Source organism: Lithobates pipiens, unplaced genomic scaffold (assembly GCF_037356315.1).
Source record: "Lithobates pipiens isolate NorthernLeopardFrog02 unplaced genomic scaffold, aLitPip1_a1.2 Scaffold_16, whole genome shotgun sequence".
In the NCBI taxonomy this organism is placed as follows: domain Eukaryota; kingdom Metazoa; phylum Chordata; class Amphibia; order Anura; family Ranidae; genus Lithobates; species Lithobates pipiens.
The window spans coordinates 235,430,312-235,454,039 of record NW_027507748.1 but is presented as its reverse complement, the minus strand read 5'-3'; the positions used below and the strand labels follow the sequence as shown (position 1 = coordinate 235,454,039).

Genomic DNA, 23,728 nt, shown 5'->3' with positions numbered 1-23,728 from the left:
CCAAAGCCCCAATACCAGATGGAAAGAATTGGAAAATATACAACTTAAAGGTGGCGATCTTTATCATCACTTTCTCCCATCCTCACAGCATCACTTTATGCCTGGAGAGCTTAGTTAAACACTCCATCTCAGGACTCCATTCCCTCCGGCTATCAATGCCTACCTATAGCTTGACACACCTCATACCTGACTTAAATGTCTCAAGATGGGTGGAAAAGGGATAGAAAAAATTGAAGATATTATGATAGGTCCAACTCCAAAAACCTTCAGGTCCTTACAAATGAACTACAACCTAGCTAACTCAGAATATTACACATACCATAGAATTACACATTTACTACGCTCCAACTTGAAAACAAATCTTGAGATGCCATGGAGAGTACTCCAATACTTCACAAACCCTAGCACCAAGATTAAAGGTATATCGTTGTTCTATAATACACTAAAAAATAAGGCTATACCCTTGAAAACAACTCATATGATTGCCTGGGAGAAGGACTTGGATACCTCTTACTCCCTGGAACAATGGCAAAAGGCAATTCATATCACGTACGCTGCGAAAAAGAGTGTAAGCTTATGGGAATTAATACCTGCTGGAGGAGCTGTGGGAACATTGTACCATATACTCTGCTCTTGCCCTACTATAATCTCCTTTTGACAAGGAGTATATGGAGTAATTTCACAAGTATTGAATATTAACCCCTTCCCGCCGAGCGTACGCAGATGTGCGTACTCGGCTTCCGTGGGGTATACCAGGATGATGCCCGCACCTGCAGGCATCGTCCCTGTACCGTTTTTTTCAGCGGGCGATTGGCTATCCAGCCATAACAACCGATGCGGCTAAAAGCCACTCCGCTGTTATGCCGGAGGAGCGGGAGGGGATATATATTATATTATATTTTAGCACTTGTTTGGGGGTTCCAAGTAATTTTCTAGCAAAAAATATGGATTTTAACTTGTAAACACCAAATGCCAAAAATGGGCTTAGTCATGAAAGGGTTAAAGTACACATGTCGCTGGGAAATGCAATTTTATCCTTAGACATAGAGTTAATTACACCAGAATACAGGACCATAGCCATGCACATTCTTCTGAGTGCACGATTAACGATAATGCGCCATTGGAGAGATCAACAAACCCTGTCTATACATGAAGTAATAAATACGACTAACATGCAGCGTACGAGATGTTATCTGCATCAACCCAAAACAATTACAGTAAAGCCCAAAAAATATGGTAAAAATGGGTACATTGGTACACAATGAAACAGAAGCCCTAAATGTATCACTTATAAACCATACTGTACTACCAAAGGGAAGTAACTATCTATCTGACTTTTTTTCCTAATTATATTTTATATTATTTTATACTTTTATATATTATAATCCTTACTTTTTTTTCCTTTTTCGAACACCAATGTGTTTTTCATATACCGTACTACCCAGTCTAACACTAGAAGTTATCTATCAATGAAAACAATACAACAACCCCCAAAAGAGGGTTGGGGGTCGACGCTCTCCTCCTGAGTGCAGTGTGTCCCCAGTTGGGGTGCCTGGGCAGGGGAGTGATGTTCCTCGCTCTTGATTTAACGAGATATACATTATATATTAAATTTTTTACCTCGGTTTACATGTTTATTGTATACAGACTTTGTTATAGGATAATCCTCAAGACTGTGTAAATAAGCTGAAGTGCATTTCTGAGTGACTCTTTTTCTACATGTTTTTTCACTTACCGTATATACTCGAGTATAGGCCGACCCGAATATAAGCCGAGGCCCCCAATTTACCCCCAAAAAACTGGAAAAAATTATTGACTCGTGTATAAGCCGAGGGTGAGACATGCCTGTCCATCCCTGTGGGTCCATCCATCCCTGTGTGTGTGTCCATGCATCCGTGTGTGTGTGTGTGTGTGTGTGTGTGTGTGTGTGTGTGTGTGTGTGTGTGTCCGTGCAGCCTACCTGTGTCCAGCCTGCCTGCGTCCCGTCCAGCCTGCCTGCGTCCCGTCCAGCCTGCGTCCCGTCCCGTCCCGGCCCGGCCCGTCCCGTCCCGAGCCGAGCCTCCGTCCTTCAGCTCTTCGTCGGCGGCCATTCTAGGATTCAAAAGCCGCGCCTCCGTCGGTGATAGGCGGAACACTCAATTTCCCACTGACTGCTGTTCCGCCTATCGGATGTCCGTGATAGGCGGAACACTCAATTTCCCAGCAGCCTGTGTTCCGCCTATCACGGGCATCGTCTCATCCTCGTCCGTAGTACGAGGATGAGACGATGCCCGTGATAGGCGGAACACAGGCTGCTGGGAAATTCAGTGTTCCGCCTATCACAGGCGAAGGCGGAGCCGGAGGCGCGGCTTTTGAATTCTAGAATGGCCGCTGTCTGTCTGCTCGACACGCTGATCGAGCGGGCAGACAGCGATGACTCGAGTATAAGCCGAGGGGGGCACTTTCAGCCTCAAAAAAGAGGCTGAAAATCTCGGCTTATACTCGAGTATATACGGTATGTTCTGTGAAATATTCAATAAAAAATATTAAAAAAAAAAAAAAAAAAAATGCAATGATAAATGCAGTATTAACCACCTCGCGCCCGCCCTATAGCCGAATGACGGCCGTAGAGCAGGCGCGTTCGTCTGGGAGGCCGTCCCTGGACGCCCTATTGTTTACTTTCAAGTTCTGTGTTCGCCGTGTCCCCCGGGATAGGCAAACACAGATCGCTGTAAACGGCCAATCACAGCGGCCGTTTACAGCGTGATCGGCATATCCAATGGGAGATGATCTCATATGTAAACATATGAGATCATCTCTCAGCGCCGCTCTCCCTCCTCACACAGAGTGTGAGAGGGGAGGGATGAACGGCTGCAGCGGCAAAAAAAAAAAAGTAAAAAAAAAAGTGCCATCCTCCCCCAGCAGTGCCATCCATCTTCCCCCAGCAGTGCCATCCGCCCCAGTGCTACCTGCCCCCAGTGCCATCCACCCCAGTGCCATCCACCCCAGTGCCACCTGTTGTCAGTGCCATTTGTCACCAGTGCCATCTGTCATCAGTGCCACATATTGGTGCCAACTGTCATCAGTGCCATTTGTCATCAGTGCCACCTGTCAATGTCACGTGCCATCTGTTGTCAGTGTCACGTGTCATCAATGCCACTTATCAGTGCCATCTGTCATCGGTGGCACGTATTAGTGCCATCTGTCATCACTGCCACGTGTCATCAGTGTCATCATTGCCACGTATCAGTGTCACATGTCACGTGTCATTGTCCTGGTGCTTCAAAAGTGTAATAAATACCGTATATACTCGAGTATAGGCCGACCCGAATATAAGCCGAGGCCCCCAATTTACCCCCAAAAAAACTGGCAAACTTATTGACTCGTGTATAAGCCGAGGGTGAGACATGCCTGTCCATCCCTGTGTGTGTGTCCGTCCATCCCTGTGTGTCCGTCCATCCCTGTGTGTCCGTCCATCCCTGTGTGTCCGTCCATCCCTGTGTGTCCGTCCATCCATCCCTGTGTGTGTGTGTGTCCATCCATCCCTGTGTGTGTGTGTCTCCATCCATCCATCCATCCATCCATCCCTGTGTGTGTGTGTCTCCATCCATCCATCCATCCCTGTGTGTGTGTGTCTCCATCCATCCATCCATCCATCCCTGTGTGTGTGTGTATCCATCCCTGTGTGTGTGTGTGTCTCCATCCATCCATCCATCCGTGTGTGTGTGTCTCCATCCATCCATCCATCCATGTGTGTGTGTGTGTGTCCAGCCTACCTGTGTCCCGAGCCTTTGTCCCGTGTCGTGCCTTGCCTTCGTCCCGTCCCGTCCCGTCCTGTCCTGTCCCGTGCCGTGCCGTGCCTTGCCTTGCCTCCGTCCCGTGCCCTCTTCGTCGGCGGCCATTGTAAAATTCAAAAGCCGCGCCTCCTCCTTCGCCTGTGATAGGCGGAACACTGAATTTCCCAGCAGCCTGTGTTCCGCCTATCACGGACGTCGTATCATCCTCGTCCGTAGTACGAGGATGAGAAGATGCCCGTGATAGGCGGAACACAGGCTGCTGGGAAATTCAGTGTTCCGCCTATCACAGGCGAAGGCGGAGCCGGAGGCGCGGCTTTTGAATCAGAATGGCCGCTGTCTGTCTGCTCGACACGCTGATCGAGCGGGCAGACAGCGATGACTCGAGTATAAGCCGAGGGGGGCACTTTCAGCCTCAAAAAAGAGGCTGAAAATCTCGGCTTATACTCGAGTATATACGGTAGTCAACAAGTTAGATGTGTCATTTATGTTTCTAGAACACATGATGGCGCTACCTGCATGTTGGGCCTCTCTATGTGGCCAGGCTGTGAAAAAGTCCCACACATGTGGTATTGTAATACTCAGGAGGAGTAGCAGAATTTTTTGGGGGTGTCATTTGTGGTATACACATGCCATGTGAGAGAAATAACCTATTACAATGACAATTTTGTGGAGAAAAAAAAAATGAAAAATCTTAATTTTGCAAAGAATTGTGGGAAAAATATGACAACATCAAAAAGCTCACTATGCCTCTTACTAAATACCTTGGAATGTCTACTTTCCAAAAAGGGATCATTTGGGGGGTATTTGTACTTTCCTGACTTGTTCGGGTCACAAGAAGCGAGATAGTCCACCAGTACATCAGATGTGATCAATTTTGTGCGATTCGTACCACAGCTTGTAGACTCTCTAACTTTCACAAAGACCAAATAATATCCACTAATTTGGGTTATTTTTACCAAAGATATGTAGCAGTATAAATTGTGGCCAAAATTTATGAAGAAAAATTAATAATTTGCATAATTCTGTCACAGAAACAAAGAAATATGCTTTTTTTTTCAAAATTTTCGGTCTTTTCATTTATAGTGCAAAAAATAAAAAACCCCAGAGGTGATCAAATACCACCAAAAGAAAGCTCTATTTGTGGGAAAAAAAGTACAAAAAATTCATTTGGGTACAGTGTTGCATGACTGAGTAATTGTCATTCAAAGTGTGAGAGCACCGAAAGCTGAAAATTGCTCTGGGCAGAAGGCTGTTTAAGTGCCCAGTAAGCAAGTGGTTAAAAGAGCAATCCCAAAAAAGTCCAACAAGCGAGGGGTAGAGGACTAAAAGTCCCAGCAAGCACCAAGAGGATTCCACGTGACAATGGCACAATTAAAGGAAGATCATTTTGACAGACCTTCAGAGCAATTCCTTTGCTCACTTTAAGGACTGGACCACTGAATTAACAGATGGTGAAATAGGCAGGTCCCTTCATAGGGTAAATCATTCAGGCAAAGACAGTAACTCCATAATATACAAAAAGTGAAGCAAAAACAACTCCTTAGTGCTCACTGTGGTTCAATTACTTAGCAGCTTTATTTGAAAAATGGTTACTCACAAACTGCTGTTAACCACCTCAATACAGTGCACTTACCCCCCCTTTCCTGACCAGACCAATTTTCAGCTTTTAGCGCTCTCACAGTTTGAATGACAATTACTCAGTCATGCAACACTGTACCCATATGAAACTTGCATCCTTTTTTCCACACAAATAGAGCTTTCTGTTGGTGGTATTTAATCAGTAGTGGATTTTTTATTTTTTGTGCTATAAATAAAAAAAATACGTCCATTTTGTGAAAAATATGCCCTTTTTCTTTGTCATAAAATTTTGCTAATCATAAATTTTGCCCACAATTTATACTGCTACATATCTTTGGTAAAAATAACCCACATTAGTGTATATTATTTGGTCTTTGTGAAAGTTATAGAGTCTACAAACTATGGTGCCAATCACTGAAAATTGATCACATCTGATCAGGCCTTAAGTACATTGGGTGTATCATTTTTTGAGACACTAACAAGTCAGGAAAGTACAAATACCCCCCAAATGACCCCTTTTTAGAAAGTAGACATTCCAAGATATTAAGTAAGTTGCATGGTGAGTTTTTTAAGTTGTAATTTTTTCCCATAATTCGTTACAAAATTTTTATTTTTTTTATTTTTTTACAAAACTCATATTATCAGGTTATTTCTCACACAGCACATGCATACAACAAATTACACCCCAAAATACATTCTGCTACTCTTCCCGAGTATGGCGATACCACATGTGTGAGACTTTTACACAGCCTGGCCACATACAGAGCACCAACATTGAAGTAGTAACTTCAGACGTTCCACGAGCAAAAATGACGCATCTCATTTCACAGCCACCTATTACACTTTTGAAGGCCCTGGAGTACCAGGACAATGGAATTGCCCATAAATGACCCCATTTTGGAAAGAAAACACCCCAACGTATAATCTGTGAGGCATGATGAGTCTTTTGAATGGTTAATTATTTTTTCCAGAAGTTTTTGGAAAATGTGGAAAAAAAATGAACTAATTTATTTTTTTATTTTTATTTTTTTACACAAAGTTGTCAATTTATGAGATATTTCTAACGCATAGCATGTATATAGCAAAAATTACACCCCAAAACACATTCTGCTACTCCTCCCGAGTATGGCGATACCACATGTGTAGGACTTTTACACAGCCTGGTCACCTAGAGAGGCCGAACATTTAAGTAGTTCCTTCAGGCGTTCTAGGAGCATAAATGACACCTCTCATTTCATTCCTACCTATCACATTTTTGAAGGTCCTGGAGCATCAGGACAATGGAATTACCCACAAAATGACCCCATTTTGGAAAGTAAACACCCCAACGTATATATTCTATGAGGCATGGGCTGCAAATAGGTACTCGGGTACTCTGATGGGCTGCAGATAGGTACTCTGATGGGCTGCAGATAGGTACTCTGATGGGCTGCAGACAGGTGCTCTGATGGGCTGCAGACAGGTACTCTGATGGGCTGCAGACAGGTACTCTGATGGGCTGCAGACAGGTACTCTGATGGGCTGCAGACAGGTACTCTGATGGGCTGCAGACAGGTACTCTGATGGGCTGCAGACAGGTACTCTGATGGGCTGCAGACAGGTACTCTGATGGGCTGCAGACAGGTACTCTGATGGGCTGCAGACAGGTACTCTGATGGGCTGCAGACAGGTACTCGGGTACTCTGATGGACTGTGAGTGGCAGGTACTATGAGGGGTGGTGACAGGTCCTCTTTATTGGGGGGGGGGGGGGGGGCAATCAGTGTGATTTGTGTACACTGTAGGCGGTAACGAGATGTTAACGCAATCTCCTCCTCACACGTGATCGGTGTGTGAGGAGGAGAAACCGGTAACCTCTCGTTACCGCGGTTTGTTTACATTTAATTATCGGCTGTGAAGCAATCACAGCCGTTCACGTGGGTAAACAGCCGGCCAATGACCTTTTACCAGCGTCGGTGACGAGCAGTGTTCCCGGGAACATGCCGCCACTGACGTGCACACGCCATGCACAGTGGGGGTGTAGCCATCTGTGATCGGCCGTGACTTTATCACGGCCGATCACGTGATAAACAGCCATACCCAATGGCTGTTCACCCCCCCCCTCGGTGGCGAGCGGTGTCTCCGTGACATGCCGCCACCGAAGGAACAGGAATGCGCGCGCATGATCGCATTCCCTGTTTAAATGGGAGGACGTCATGTGACGCCCTCCCACCACAATAGGGGCGCCGCCTGGCTGTCATTTGGCGGTCGGAAAGTGGTTAAATGGCGTTTCCATCAGATGACTGAATGGTGTGTAAGATGCAGGTGACATCAGCGCTCAGCTCTTCCATGTACACGTTGCGTTCATAGAACTTGGGCACTGCCCCACTGACAAACGAATGTCACCGTCCTTAAAACCTTAACCTTATCGCATCATGGCTAAGCCTCCCCCTGACATGGTACACACATCCCATCAATCTCTTTTCCTGCTGAAGGGGACAGAGAAAAGTATATTACATGACCAAACCACTTCCAGGTAAGGAAGTGAACACTAGGTCAGCACAATGACCCCTAGTGGTCAGTTAAGAAAATAGCTTGCTGCGAATATAACGCAAGTGTGTGTGTGTATATATAGAAGAAATGCATAGTCACCTGCTGACTCCTCGAATCTCACACCTTCAAGAACAATGAACAAACAGTCAGAATATGGAAAAAATTGTATAAAACGAATACAATTATAAAATAAAAATAAAAACAAAAATAAAAATTATAAACAAAACTACCTATCGGAGATAAAACAATTTAAATCAAAATCTATATTTAACCCTCCAGGGGAGAGGACCTTGGCCTCAAAAATCCAGAAGGACTCCCTCTGGCTAAGGTGGACAATATAGTCACCCCCCCCCCATGTCTGTCAACCTTTTCAATGCCCCAAAACTTTAAGTCCCTGGGGACCCTATTGTGACACTCTGAAATGCTTGGAGACCCTATGGGCTCTGAGTCCCTTTTTGATATTGTTCACGTGTACACTCAGGGGTCTAGAAGCCCTACCAATTTACTGGAGTCCACATTTGCACTCCAGCATATATACCACCCCTTGTGGTGCTACATGTTATCAGGTTTTTTTTATGTGATACCTCTGACCAGTAGAGGAAGAAACAAATTCTTTAAGTTTTTTTTTTTGTTTCATTTACATTGTTCACACACTGGACATCTGCCACAACCATAAAAACCGAACAGAAAATAAAAAATCCTATTCTCTCTGATAGGGAGGGTCTATGACTCAAGGTGCAATAGCATCTCACAGGGTTGGTGCCCGCCTGTAAACAAAAAGGGTGCTTGGCACAGTTCTCCCTAGCCAACCCCAATCTTTTCCTGAGGACATCCCAGTGTTTCAAGATGATCCATTCAAACTGTCTGTATTATACTTTATAATCAAGGACAATTTTGTACTCCTGCTTTTTAACATTTTTTTATTTTTTTTATTCCCCGCATTAGAATCAGCAACCAATGTTTGTCACGATTCCCGATCTCAACATGATCTATAAGAACTTGTTCCTTTTTGGTAAACCTTTTGAAAAAACCTCTCTACAAAGACTTGAGATTGAGCCTGATAATCGGAATCCAAGGTGCAATTGCGTCTAACACAGATAAATTAGCCCCTAGGAATATTACACAACCAAGTGCTGTGATGACAGCAATCTTATGGGATATACCCATTCCTACTCGTTTGCTTGAAATAGTTGCGTGTTTTAAAATGATCCCCCTCCTTGAAAATTTCAAGATCCAAAAACACAAGGTGTTCTGTATCAATGCTCCAGGTGAGAGAGAGATTTGTAGTGGTGGTGTTCAGCCTAAGTAGGAAAGCTTTAAGGCTGTCTGTATCTCCTTCACAGACCATAATCAAAGCATCAATATAAGGTTTGTAGCAAACAAGTTGCCCAAGGCGGTCCTGGAAAATGGACAACTCCTCCCATAGTGCCATGAATAAGTTTGCCCTACGGCAAACTTGGCCCCCATAACTATGCCCATGATCTGAAGAGAAAACTGCCTGTCATACCAGAAATAGTTGTTAGGCAGAATTCCAGGCACTGTAGCAAAAACGTATGTGAGCTGCTGAGATTAGATTTATTAAGAGCTCATTTAACAGAGGCAATGACCTCCTTATGGCCAATAATAGTATATAGGGAGCCAACATCGGGCCATGACTAATACACTACTACTGGTACATGAAGGGTTTCCATTATCTGTATGATGTGCTTGGTATCCCTAAGAAAGGCTGGGATATCGCATACTAAAGATTTCAAAAAGGCTATATACTGTCCAAGGCGGGAGGACACTGAGTCAATACCATTCACAATGGGTCTCCCAGGTGGAGATTGGGAATCCTTATGATTTTTTGGTAGGCAATAATCAGTGACCTACATGCACTTGGATCCAGAAAATGTGCCTCCTTAGTGAGAAGCTTAACTTTCAGACCATTTGTACCAATACTGATAATTCCCCGTTAAACTGAAATATTTGGCAAGTGTTGCGATCCCCTAATAGATGTTGCATTTATTCCCTGTAGAAGATTTTACTCATTACTACCAGGCCGCCCCCCCTTATCAGCGGGGCAAATCACTAAATAAATCTTTTGGTTGCCAATGAGGAGACACCATTTTTACTTTATAAAGGGTCCCTAATTTTCTTTACTTTTTTTTTAAGTCACTTAGAGCCATATTCCTAAAGACATCTATGTGTTTGGTATTGACATTCGGAGGGCTGAAAATAGATTTATCACGTAAATTGTGCGTGGCAACTTGGACCAACGCAGCACTTTCTGAAGTACTTTTTTTATATTTAAGTTCCTAATAGACTTTTGAAGGTTGACATATGTATGGAATTTGTTGAAGTTGCCCTTGTCGAGCACCCCAAATTCATCATCAGACAAAACAGACCCACTAATGTTGAAAATGCCCATACCTACTGGGGTTTTTTCCTTTTTTTTATTTTTTTTTTATTTTATTTATTTCTCCTTCCTGCTTGTCTTCCTCTCAATCTCTTCTCCCCCCCCCCCCCCCCCATATTTGTTTCCTGCAAATGACTGATCAGGAGGGCCCCACGACTGGGGGCTCGGGTTCCCAAAAAAATTCCCCTGATCTTGTCTCTCCTGAAGGGTTAAATACAGATTTTGATTTAAATTTGTTTTATCTCAGATAGTTTTGTTTATAATCTTGTTTTATTTAAATTTATTTTATTTTTATTCATTTTGTATTTTTCTCCATATCCTGACTGTTCATTGTTCATGAAGGTGTGAGATGCGAGGAGTCAGCAGGTGACTAGTGCTTTTTAGATTTTATGCATTTTTTTATATACTCACATGTTATATGCTCATCGAGCATTTTCTTAACTGGCCACTAGGGGGCATTGTTCTGACCTAGTGTTCACTTCCTTACCTGGAAGTGGTTTGTTCATATGATATCCTTTTCTCTGTTCCCTTCACCAGGAAAAGTTATTGATGGGATTTGTGTACCATGTGAGGGGGGAGGCTTAGCCGTGCCCCCTGTTTGCGTCAAGCTTTCCATGACGACGGATAAGATTTTAAGGTGGATGGGTGATGTTCGCTGATGAAGTTCTATGAACGTAACGTGTACGGGGGAGGAGCTACGCGCTGATCTTACCAGCTGCCGACCGGTATCTTACACACCACTCAGCCATCTGTGATGGATATGCGTTTTTTTAACAGCCGTTTGAGTAACCATTTTTTTAATAAAGCTGCTTTGTAACTGATCCACAGTGAGCACTTGGATTTTTTGCTTCCCCTTTTGTATATGCTGGGAAATCTACTGGAGTTCTTGTCTTTGCCTGGATCATTTACCCTATGAAGGGACCTGCCTATTTGACCATCTGTTAATTCAGTGGTCCAGTCCTTAAGGTGAGCGAATCGATTGCTCTTAAGGTGGAGGGTCTGTCACCATCTTCCTTGAATTGTGCGATTGTCACATGGAATCCTTTTGGTGCTTGCTGGGACTTTTAGTCCTCTTCCCCTCACTTGTTGGACTTTTTTGTGATTGCTATTTTAATACTGCATTTATCATTGTATTTTTAATTTACCTGTTGCACTTTACCTTAGCTTATGCATTTTACTTGGATTATGTGATGATCTTTTTGTACTAGCTGCATTCGTTCTTAAGAATATTTTTTGCTCTGATTGCTTTATTTGTATCCAATTAGATAAGGCTTTGCAAATTCGTTTTTCCTGAATGATACCCATGCCGAGCGGCTGACCTCCTGTGTTCACAATGCAGTGGAACAGGAGACCTGGAAGCAAGTGGTGATCACTAGAGTTGCAGTGGCTAATTCTATAGATTCCAGGGAATTGGCTAGGTATGGTATATGTATAGTAACATTGGTCCAAGCAGGCAGGAAGTCAACTGAAGTCAGATGTCGAGGCTCCTGACCTTTGTGTAAACCAGTAAAGCTTATATGTAGATAGTCCTACAAAATGTTACCATTTTTTACTTAATTTCTCGTAACATTGTAATACTGAAGAATATGCAGTATATTTCATCCATGATAGATAAATATATATATATATATATATATATATATATATATATATATATATATATATATATATATATATATATATATATATATGTATGTGTGTATGTGTGTATGTGTATATATATATTATAGTATGTATCACATATTATTTTATTTTTTTTGCCTCCTAGGTTTCGTTCATCGAACAAACGAAATGTCAGACAATGCCAAGCAGATGGAACGTGGAGCAATGTTGTTCCTCAATGTGATGGTAAATGTAATAACTGCATTTTCTACTCTTACATTCAATAAGCCCACGTCTGTGTAGTTTATACTATAAATTGCTATTCAATTTAATTTTGTTTTGTTGTGACCGAACCACTTGTTATTAGTCACCTCACTGGTTTAAAAGCTTTTAGGCATTGTCACGTGTTTCCTACAAACCATATACGGTACTCAAAAATGAAAATACATTGTACAAGCATTGTAGAAGCATGAAGATAACAATGCCCACTGTACTCTTACAGAGGTATGGCATGAATACATTGTACAGTCAGCAAGCACTGAGCTCTCTACTACAAAATCTACAGTTAAACCTGCCTTGTGATTTTATAATTTGTCTGGTAAAGTTTGGCCCATAATGGATGATGACCTGCATATTCTCTGATCCTTTGCAAAAAAAAAAAAAAAAAAAAAAAAAAGTCGTGCAAGAGGTCATTGGGATTCAGGGCAGCAAGCTCTACTAAAGGGTAGCTTCACTTTCAGGGGAAAAAATTGGCAAAAAAAACTGTATGTGTGTGTATGTATGTATGTGTGTGTGTGTGTATGTATGTATGTATGTATGTATGTATGTATGTATATATATATATATATATATATATATATATATATATATATATATATATATATATATATATATATATATTTATATTATTCTCCATCTATCTCGTATACAAGGGAGACACAAGTCCTATTGGAATTGTATGTCAGTAAGTGAATGCAAATATGGCTATCTGGGGGGGTTCTGTACACAGGTGGTGTACAGAATGGCCTTCAGGTATGTCCCTTCCTGCTAGGGTGATTCGCTTACCCATTTTCCCAAAAGTCTGCACTAAGATACAAAATAAATTTTGTGCATCCTCTGCAACAAAATGTAATTTTTGGTGCGATATTTCCCAAAAAAATCACATCCAAAGGAATGCAGACCCTGCAGTTTACCTCATTAGAGCCCTGCAGGTGCAGCAACTGATTGATGATTGCAAAACCACTCCCATACAGATCCCCTTAGCCCTTGGACCCAGGCAAATGGCTATTTCTCCAGAAAATAAAGTAAGAATCTGCAACAAGGTTTGTTAACCACTTACAGACCGGACCATTTTGCTGGTCAAAGACCAGACCACTTTTTGCGATTCGGCACTGCGTCGCTTTAACTGGCAATTGCGCGGTCGTGTGACGTGGCTCCCAAACAAAATTGACGTCCTTTTTTTTCCCACAAATAGAGCTTTCTTTTGATGGTATTTGTTCACCCCTGCGGTTTTTATTTTTTGCGCTATAAACAAAAATAGAGGGGCAATTTTGAAAAAAAAAAACGCATTATTTTTTTACTTTTTGTTGTAATAAATATCCCCCAAAATATATATAAAAAGTTTCCCTCAGTTTAGGCCGATACGTATTCTTCTACATATTTTTGGCAATAAGCGATTATTGATTGGTTTGCGCAAAAGTTATAGCGTTTACAAAATAGGGATAGTTGTATTGCATTTTTATTAATCTTTTTTTATTTTATTTTTTACTATTAATGGCGGCAATCAGCGATTTTTATTGTGACTGTGACATGATGGCGGACACATCGGACATTTTTGACACCTTTTTGGGACCATTGTCATTTATACAGTAATCACTGCTATATAAATGCAGTGATTCCTGTGTAAATAACACTGGCAATGAAGGGGTTAACCAGTGGGTGGCAGTGTAGAGGTTAAGTGTTCCTAGGGGTGTGTTACTAACTGTGGGGGGGCTGGGCTTTCATTTAGTGAACACTAATCTCTGCTCCAATCACATGGAGCAGAGATCAGCGTCACTTGTTGCTAGGCAGAATGGGGAAATGCTGTTTACATGGCATTTCCTCCATTCAGCTGCCCCGTGGTACGATCGCGGGTATGCCCGCGGCGATTGAGTCCGCGGGACCCGCGACCGAACTCACGGGGGTCCCGACCGGCACGCTCGCCAACGCGCTCACGATGGCAGGGCGGCATTGAAGATTGGACACACCTGTACGCCAATATGCCTGCCCGTGCCATTCTGCCGACGTACATCGGCGTGCGCTGGTCGGGAACCGGTTAAAATCCTCAAATGTGCATAGAGTTCCCAGAGGGAAATGTTTTTTTCTCAACAAGAGTAGAGTTACTCATTAAGCTTTGAAATAGATATGCAGCCTCTTTGAGAAGAACCATTGTTCTAAAGCTACAGCGTAGTCTCTAATATTTGGCTTATCCGCTTTAGAGAGGGTTTCACGTGAGGTTTTTAAAATTCTGTAATTAAAAGCATGGCATTCAGTAATTGGCCCTAAAATTTCAGATTGGTAGACATAACAAATAAGGGCTGTGTAGGGTAAAGGTTTCACACACTATGGACTATCATCTTGTACTAAATTATAAAGTAAATATATGGTAATTCTCCAATTTAATAAACCAAAAATAATACTTAGACATGACAGCTTTGTGAGTTATAACAAAACGTAACTGTACCAGAGCATCACAAATTGAAATCGGTATTACATTTTTAATATCTAAGGTATTCCCATCCATTCATGTCTGAATGCTTTATTTTGTTAACCACTTATATACCTGTAGCTGTAGCTGTAGCTACAGGCACCATCCTAGTATTTTTTTTTTTTTTTTTTTTTTTTTTTTAGGAAGCGATTTGCTTTTTTTTTTGTTGGCCACTGTATTACTTTTACAGGTGGCCCCCTGCCTGCTGGTGCCTCTCCAGGCTCTACCATCCAACTGACAAGCCCAAAATAAAGCTAGTGGCTGCACCGGCTTACCATAGAGCTGATCAAGAACCCTGATTATCTCTGGCATACAAAACCAGAAGTGACAAGCATTTTGGGACGTCTGGTTTCCCTGGATGTAAATGGCACCATTTTGGAAGCATCTGATCACACAGTATTGTGCCTCCATCCCTGGTTCAAGTAAATAAAGAAGGAAATTTTAACTTTGAATGAGGGTATTGACATTGAGGAGTTGAATTTGTAAAAGGACATTCATCATAGACGTTTTGGCAGTCACTACTTGTCCATCATCTTGATTCACTGTGCAGATTGGCAATCTGTGCTCTGAGGGGTTTTGTGTGTGCCCTGCTGACACGCGGCTCCAGATTACCTCAGCTACCGGGACAGAAAACCCCCCCCTGGCCCCACATTCACCATACTTTATCGTATTTGGTGCTATGCAAGTATATAGGGCTGACAAATTTTGCCTATTCCTGTTAAGATCTGTGCTATACCAGATTAATTATACTTCAGTCTTTATAGAAATCCTTGAGCATCCGCCCCTGATGTGTTCATACACGAAACCCGTCGGGCATTCAGGATGCAGATACATGCCAGATACAAATCAGTCATGTTTTTACTTTTTTTTATATTGTCCTTATTTCTATTGCAATGTGCCCCATAGATGACGTGTGTGTGTGTGTGTGTGTGTGTGTGTGTGTGTGTGTGTGTGTGTGTGTATATATATATTATATATATATACAATATTTAGAGAAAAAAAGGGAGCAACGGTCGGGACTTTGTATGAGGCACATGGAAGCAGAAAAATAAATTTAGGTAAAAAAATTATTTATTAAAACCCAAATAGTCATATATTTACATATTATTGTACATAACCATACATTAATATTTTCAATTTCATCGAAATATACATTCCAACAAGGACTTAATAGTAAATACATGAGAAACTTCACATTCAGTAGCACCAATTATATATGTTGATGTGACACAGTAAAGTGTCACTTAGAAAAAATAAAAACAAAAAGATAAATCAAAAAGGAACGTCCATTCTTAAAAATTGTGTACACAACACAGAAGTTGACAGCTCTATGCATTTTGTCACTCGTCAGGAGCAAGACCGTAATGGTCACCTGTGAATAGAGAGAACAACCATATTTGGGATGGTCTGGGAGAAAGTGGACAAATATACAATATGAAAAAACCCCATATGTACATTTAACCCACAGACTTGCATATTTACCTACGTAGATATGGTGCAGCACATTGGTAGTCAGGCCAGCCAAAAATGTCATAGACAGGGGTTGAGGGGGCAAAACCCAGGCGACACCCAAAAAGCACAAATAACACCCCAAGCGGGTCAAAGTGTAGCATATGACACAAATTCAGTGTTGAAGATGGAGTGGCTCGTAATGAAGGGACATCTAAAAAATAAACAGTGAAAAATCTGAGTGTAACAAGTGAATGTGAAAGTGAAGTATAAAATTGAGAAAAGGAAAAAAGTGAAGAGTGCAAGAAAAGTAGTGAAAGAAGTAAAAAAAATTGACTTGAGAAGTAAAGAATCAGAAAACGATGCAAATGTTTGAGTACCTAAGAATACGTGGATGAAGGTAAGGAAACCATTGTAAATGTTCCAGGGTTGCGACGCGCACTGGGGATTTTCTCCGCCGCCCTGTTCTGTAGTAGGTCGGGCGGGGCCTCCTCCACTGCGCATCAACGTCATGTTTCCGGAGCCGGATATTTGGCGTCCTCGTGGTGCACTTGTACCAGCTGCCAGGTTTTCCATCTCCGAAAATTGGAGGGCTCGGTCTGTCGCTCGTGGCTGCCTAACCTGGTTGGCATGGCAGGCGCCTTCCTTGTCCCTTTGGATTTCGGGTTCTTGACGTTGGGAGTAAGTCTATGGCAGCGCCCTCTGCATGAGTTTTCCCCCCTCTGTAGGTTCTCATACCAGGTCTTTTTTATCACCTTTTTGCAATCACATTTACAATGGTTTCCTTACCTTCATCCATGTATTAGGTACTCACACATTTGCATCTCCTTTTTTTTTTTTTTTTTTTTTTCCTAGCAGTTTTTTCCATCAATTGATTTCATTTTCTGATTCTTTACTTCTCAAGCCTTTTCATTTTTTACTTTTCATTACTTTTCTTGCTTTTCAACTTTTTCTTGCACTCTTCACTTTTTTCCTTTTTTTTCCCTTTTCTCAGTTTTATACTTCACTTTCACATTCACTTGTTACACTCAGATTTTTCAGTTTTTTTTTAGCTGTCCCTTTATTATGAGTCACTCCATCTTCAATACTGAATTTGTGTCATATTCTACACTTTGACCTGCTTTGGGTGCTTTTCGGGTGTCGCCTGGGTTTTGCCCCCTCAACCCCCCGGTCTATGGCATTTTTGGCCAGCCTGACTGCCAATGCGCCACACCACCTTTGCGCAGGTACATATGTGTCTGTGGGTCAAGTGTACATATGGGGTTTTTTCATATTGTATATTTGTCCACTTTCTCCCAGACCATCTCAAATATGGTTGTGTTCTCTCTATTCATAGGTTACCATTACGGTCTTGCTCCTGACCAGTGACAAAAAGGCCATGAAACACGTAGAGCTGTCAACTTCTGTGTTGTGTACACAATTTTTAACAAAGAATGGACATTCCTTTTTGATTTATCCCTTTTTTTTTGTTTTTATTTTTTCTAAGTGACACTTTACTGTGTCACATACCCATATATAATTGGTGCTACTGAATGTGAAGCTTCTCATGTATTTACTATTAAGTCCTTGTTAGAATGTATATTTCGATGAAATTGAAAATATTAATTTATGGTTATGTGCAATAATATGTAAATATGACTGTTCGAATTTATTAAAACCAGTTTTTTACCTAAATTTATTTTTCTGCTTCCGTTTGCCTCATACAAAGTCCCGCCCGTTGCTCCCCTTTTTTTCTCTAAATATTGAACCCAAATACCTTTTTGCTCTTTTTCTTAATTATATATACAATATATATATAATATACACACACACAAGAATTTATAGAATTTGCCCATCAATTTTTCTACATCATCATGTGCTGCCAAGTTGATATGTCTATGTATCCTTGATGTCCATGCTACGTGTGTAATATAAATATATATAATATATAGATATAGATATAGAGAGCGAGAGATATTATTATATATATATATATATATATTATAGAGAGAGATAGATAATATAAATATATATATATATAATATATAGATATTATTATAGAGAGAGATAGATATAGATATATATTATAGAGAGAGATAGATATAGATATATATTATAGAGAGAGATAGATATAGATATATATTATAGAGAGAGATAGATATAGATATATATTATAGAGAGAGATAGATATAGATATATATTATAGAGAGAGATAGATATAGATATATATTATAGAGAGAGATAGATATAGATATATATTATAGAGAGAGATAGATATAGATATCTCTAATATATATCTATATCTATATCTCTATATCTCTCATAGATAGATATCTATCTATCTAGATAGATCTGTCTATCCATCTCTAGTTCTGAAATTGTAATGTACTGTATTAGTGTCTCACTGACACTTCCCTGCACTGCTCTGCTGATGGGGAGGGAATCGAATGCTGGCAAGAGGCTTTGTGTGCCGCTTAAAGCACCAGTGCCATGGGTTGATTACCCCTGGTTTAGCCAATAAATAGATCTTTATTTAGGATTGTCCATCCCCTATTTGAAGTTTCGCATAAGCATGTTTTTTTATCTCTTAATTTAAACATTTCTTTTGGTAACAATTTTTTTATAGTATGTAATGTATAGATATTTAGTTGTAGGTATAACTGATAATACTCCATAGGAAGGCATGCTAAACAGTACAAAGGATGTGTCCATCAGGGCTCGACGTGACCCGAGTTGACTTTTGAGAAATTTTAACAGATTTTCGATTGCTTGAACATCAAGGCAGCCTACAGACATCATCTGCACACAAATATACAATGTGTGTACAGCAGTCCTTTATACAGGATGCAGGATGGCAGCCCAGGATGCTGGAATATAAGTGGTTTAGAAGGCAGTTGTTTTTTCTCTTTCGTTCACTGGCTTTTTTTTCCTGAAGTTTGCCTTTTGCGCAAGATTTTTAGATCCTGTGATCTGCTATCAACAGCCGGCTGGGTGACAGGCTGGATAACCTTATCCTTGTAGTCTCCCCAGCCTGGCCATCGAGCATGTACAGGCCATAGCTACGCGCTGGGTCGGCCACGACATGCCCCTCAGGCTCCAGGGGCGACTGGTGAGCGCAACGCTCCAGGGCACACATATGGCCCGGCTACTGATGTTTATGTCACAGTATGCTGTGGTCAGCAGCCACCCCGTTACTTTGGGAGTGGGTCTGTGATGGGATGTCCCCAGCTCATCCGGATGGCAAGTACAGTTCTCCCCGCCTCCGCGTGGTTGAGCAGTTGGGCATTCCCTAGGAGGTCGATTCGGGGGTCCTTCTCCTCCCTCTCTTCTCTCCCTGTCCCTATCTCCCCTGCTCCCCCGTGGGGGATGCTGCATTATGGACTGCTGAGCGGTGTGTGTGCCTATAGCCAGGGGTTCCCCAGGGGGCTCTCACCTGGATGGGGGGGCTGCACTGGGTGTCTGTGGTCTCCCCGCTATGTGTCTGGAGGTCTGCATGTGCTGATTGCCATAGGGCTGTTCTGCCGCCATTTTCTGTCTTTTTCATGGTCCTTTTCTGTGTACAGTTTGTCTGCCATATTTGGTGTGCCTCAGTGGAAAGCATGGTCAGGAACCATTTTACTCTAGTACAGCGGCCATTTTCCCTGTGATTATGTCCGTTATACTGGATACCCAGTGGCCATTTTGTTGTAGTCCAGCGTGGTTTTTAAAGCGGCCCCTGCCCCCCCCTCCTCCGGGGTTAAATCTGATGCAGACTTGGGCCCCGCTGAGACTGGCAGCTCCTGCTCTGTTGCTTCAGATGACGCTAACCAGGACTGATTGGACAGTGAGGATGAGTCCCCGTCTGGGTCCGCACAAGAAAAGCGCTAGTTGCAGCACTTATCACAGCTGTGCGTAATACCCTGAAGTTTCAGGATGCAGCAGGTCCTTCTGCTGAAGTAACGGTCCCTTTTGGGTCCCGTAAGCCAGCCCATGCATCTACGGTGTTTCCGTATCTGACTTATTTAGAGAAGCTCATATACAGGAATGGGGACAACTACAACGGACCTTTGCGGTCCCAAAAATCATGGCGGTGCGTTACCCCTTTGGGAAGAGCCTTCTTAAATAATGGTCGGCTTCTCAGATTGTGGACCCCCCAGTATCCAGGTTAAATAAAGTAACCACGATCCTGGTAGAGGGGGCTCCTGTGTTTAAGGACCCCACGTGAATGGGCAACACTTTTGCACCGCGAATTGGAGAAGCAGCAGGCTACTCCTGTCTGCGTGGAACTAGCAGACCAGTTAGTGCACAGTCTTAAGTGCATTTGGAACGTGGCTCTGGATACGCTTCCTCTGCTATCCAGGGCTTCATTGTCGGCAGTGGTGCTGCAGACCATATGCAGACTCTCGGACCCGCAGTAAAACTATTGCTGAACCATAGGTGGTCGTCGTGTTTCTGCATGCGAGTCTTGCAGAAGGAGATATTGACAAAATGGGACATATCTCCGTTATCCCTGGATCGGCAGATTCAGGTGAGCCAGTCAGTCAGGGACTCCCTGTTCTGATGGCTGAGGTCCCCGGCATTTCGGTCCGGGAAGTCGTTCCTACCTCTAAATTGGGTTGTGATCACAAGAGACGCCAGCCTGACCAGCTGGGGTGGTGGAGTTCTGGGAGTACAGTCGACCCAGGGCCTCAGGTCGGGTAAGGAACCCAAGTTGCCGTTCAATGTGCTCGAACTCCGAACGATCAGGCTTCGCCTCTCCCATATGGTCGATGGCTCTGGTGGCTCCATGGGATCAGTACCGACTGATCTACGCCTTTCCTCCGCTAAAGCTACTACTACGTCTGCTCCGTAGAGTGGAGGGCGAGGGGGTTCCAGTAATACTGATTGCCCCAGATTGGCCTCGGCATCCCTGGCACGCCGACCTAGTACGCCTGGTTGCGAAGGCTCCTTGGCGACTGCCGTTGCGAGAGGACCTTCTGTGTCGAGGTCTGATTCGCCATCCTGTTTTACCATCGCTGATTTTAACGGCATGGCTGTTGAGAGCCAGGTGCTAAGGTACCAAGGTCTATCGGACTCTATGATTTCAACTATGTTGAGAGCATGGAAATCTTCTTCTCCGAAGATATACCATTGTACCTGGAAGTCATACATCACTATGCGTGAGGAGAAAGGATGGCGTCCGCACCTATTCCGTTTTCCAGGATCCCGCTGTTTCTACAGCGAGAAGTAGACCAGAAATTGGCTTTAAGCACCATTAAAGGACAAATATCAACCTTGGCTGCCTTTTTTCTTTTTTTCGCAACCCCTGGCGTTTCACTTTCTAGTGAGCACTTTTGTTCAGGGAGTCCGACGTGTAGTTCCTCTGGTGCATCCACCATTACCCCCGTGGGATCTGAACCTGGTGTTATCTGCGCAGAAACTGCCTATTGAGAACATTAGAGAAATTCCCTTGTTGACTCTTTCCCAGAAAGTGGTCTTTCTAGTGGCCATTACATCGGCCAGGAGGGTTTCAGAGCTGGCAGCCTTGTCTTGCAAGCCACCCTATCTGGTTATCCATAAGGATAAGGGGTGTTGTGACTGCAACCTTCCTTTCTGCCAAAGGTGGTTTCAGTGCTCCGCATCAATGAAGACCAAAAAAGGTCCGAAAAAAGAGGTATGTCGGTCTCGTCGACCACCATTTCCAGGTGGATCAGACAGATGTGATACAGGCCTACGCCTTGAAGGGGCAGGTGCCCCCCTTTCCTGTCAAGGCCCATTCCACCAGGGAAATTGGAACCTCTTCAGCTTTCCGACATGGTATGTAAGATGGCGACTTATGGCGTCTGTTCACACTTTTACCAAATTCTACAAAGTGGATGTAAGCGCTTCGTCTGATGCCTGCTTTGGCCGCAAAGTTTTACAGGTGGCCGTGTAATGTTGCAGTTCTGCACTCCCTTTTCTGTTTAACCACTTGCTTACTGGGCACTTAAACCCCCCTCAGTCCCAGAGCAATTTTCAGCTTTCAGCGCTGATGCACTTTGAATGACAATTGCGCGGCCATACAACACTGTACCCAAATGAAATTTTTATCATTTTTTTCCCACAAATAGAGCTTTCTTTTGGTGGTATTTAATTACAGCTCGGAGTTTTATTTTTTGCTAAACAAACAAAAAAAGATGCAAAAAAAAAAAAAAAATAATGTTTAAAAGTTTGTTATAAAATTTTGCAAACGGGTCATTTTTCTCCTTCATTGAAGTGCGCTGATGAGGCGGCACTGATGGGCTGCACTGGTGGGCACTGATGGGCTGCACTGGTGGGCACTGATGGGCTCCACTGGTGGGCACTGATGGGCATAAAGGCGGCACTAATAGGCACAGATAAGGCGGCACTGATGGGCAAAGATGGGCACATAAGATGGCATGGATGGGTGGCACGGATGGGCACTGATAGGTACCACTGATAGATGGGACTGATGGGCACTGATGGGCGGCACTGCTGGGCACTGGTAGATGACACTGATGGGCACGGATATGTGGCACGGGTGCAGCACCTTTGTTAAGGCAGATTGTGGGCACTGCTGGGTGGCACTGTGGGCACTGCTGGGTGGCACTGACGGGCGGTACTTACTTTTTTTATTGTTGCACTGGCAGGGGGCAGGTGGGCACTGACAGGGTTGCAGGTGGGCACTAGCAGTGCTGGCCATGATCGGGACTGATGTCCCGATCACGGCCGCCGGTAATCGGCTTTTTTTTTTCTCCTCGCGCTGACAGCGCGTGGAGGAATAATAGCAGATTACCGGCTCCGTTATATCACATGATCAGCTGCCATTGGCTGACAGCTGATCACGTGATAAGGGGTCGGGATCGACCCCTTGCACGGATCGGTGATCAGGCGAGTCTTGTAGAATCGCCGATCACAGAGCGCGCCGCGCGCGCCCCTCAGGGGGCGCGCAGGCCGCTCGTGCACGGGACTACGTCAATAGACGTAGTCCCGGAAAAGGAGATCCGCGCTGTAGCCGTCAATTGACTATAGCGCGGATCTCAAGTGGTTAAAGAAAATAGGATTTTTGTACTCACCGTAAAATCCTTTTCTCTGAAGTTCACTGACTGACACAGTACCCTCCCCTCCTATTGGTTTACGTTTATACTGCTTGTTGATGTACTGAGCTGCAGGAGGCAGGCTGAGGGGATGTTACTGGAGGGACCGCCCCCCTGGGTGGAACTGTAAAGTTCTGTTTTCACATGTGTAACATGTTCTGCCTAGTCCTCTCCTGAAGGTGGCATAACAACCCTATGGTCAAGGTTAATGGAGCTGTGTCAGCCAGTGAACTTCAGAGAAAAGGATTTTTTACGGTGAGTACAAAAATACTATTTTTAACTTAATGTATACCAGAGGTCTCCAAACTATGCCCCTCCAGTTGTTCAAGAACTACAATTCCCATCATGCCTAGTCATGTCTGTCAATGAGTTTTACAATGCCTCATGGGATGTGTAGTTCTGCAACAATCCCTGATGTATACCATGCAAACCACCTGTATGCGGCTAACCTCCCTCTATACTTGAGCCCAAACTTGATCCAGTTCTGTGCCCAAGAGCAGCATCTATCTTGGCTTTCTCCTCACTGGACAGAAAGGCAGCAGCAGAAGTCGTTGGCTTCTGCTGCTATCAATCGGATTGGGGGGCGAGGTTGTGCCTGCATTAATGGACACCGAG

General features: G+C 43.2%; 1 protein-coding gene across 11 annotated transcripts in view; it reads left to right on the top strand.

The window, feature by feature from the left end:
- The window catches only part of LOC143982457 (zona pellucida sperm-binding protein 3 receptor-like), a 633,312-nt gene that overhangs the window by 442,409 nt on the left and 167,175 nt on the right, over nucleotides 1-23,728 (top strand). For 3 of the 11 annotated variants that reach the window (XM_077481177.1, XM_077481176.1, XM_077481178.1), the window contains one exon: nucleotides 12,051-12,130. The exons of the other annotated variants lie outside the window; for them this stretch is intronic. In XM_077481177.1, coding sequence (XP_077337303.1) covers nucleotides 12,051-12,130 — 80 coding nt within the window. The remainder of the gene's footprint in view (nucleotides 1-12,050; nucleotides 12,131-23,728) is intronic. 11 annotated transcript variants of the gene reach the window in all.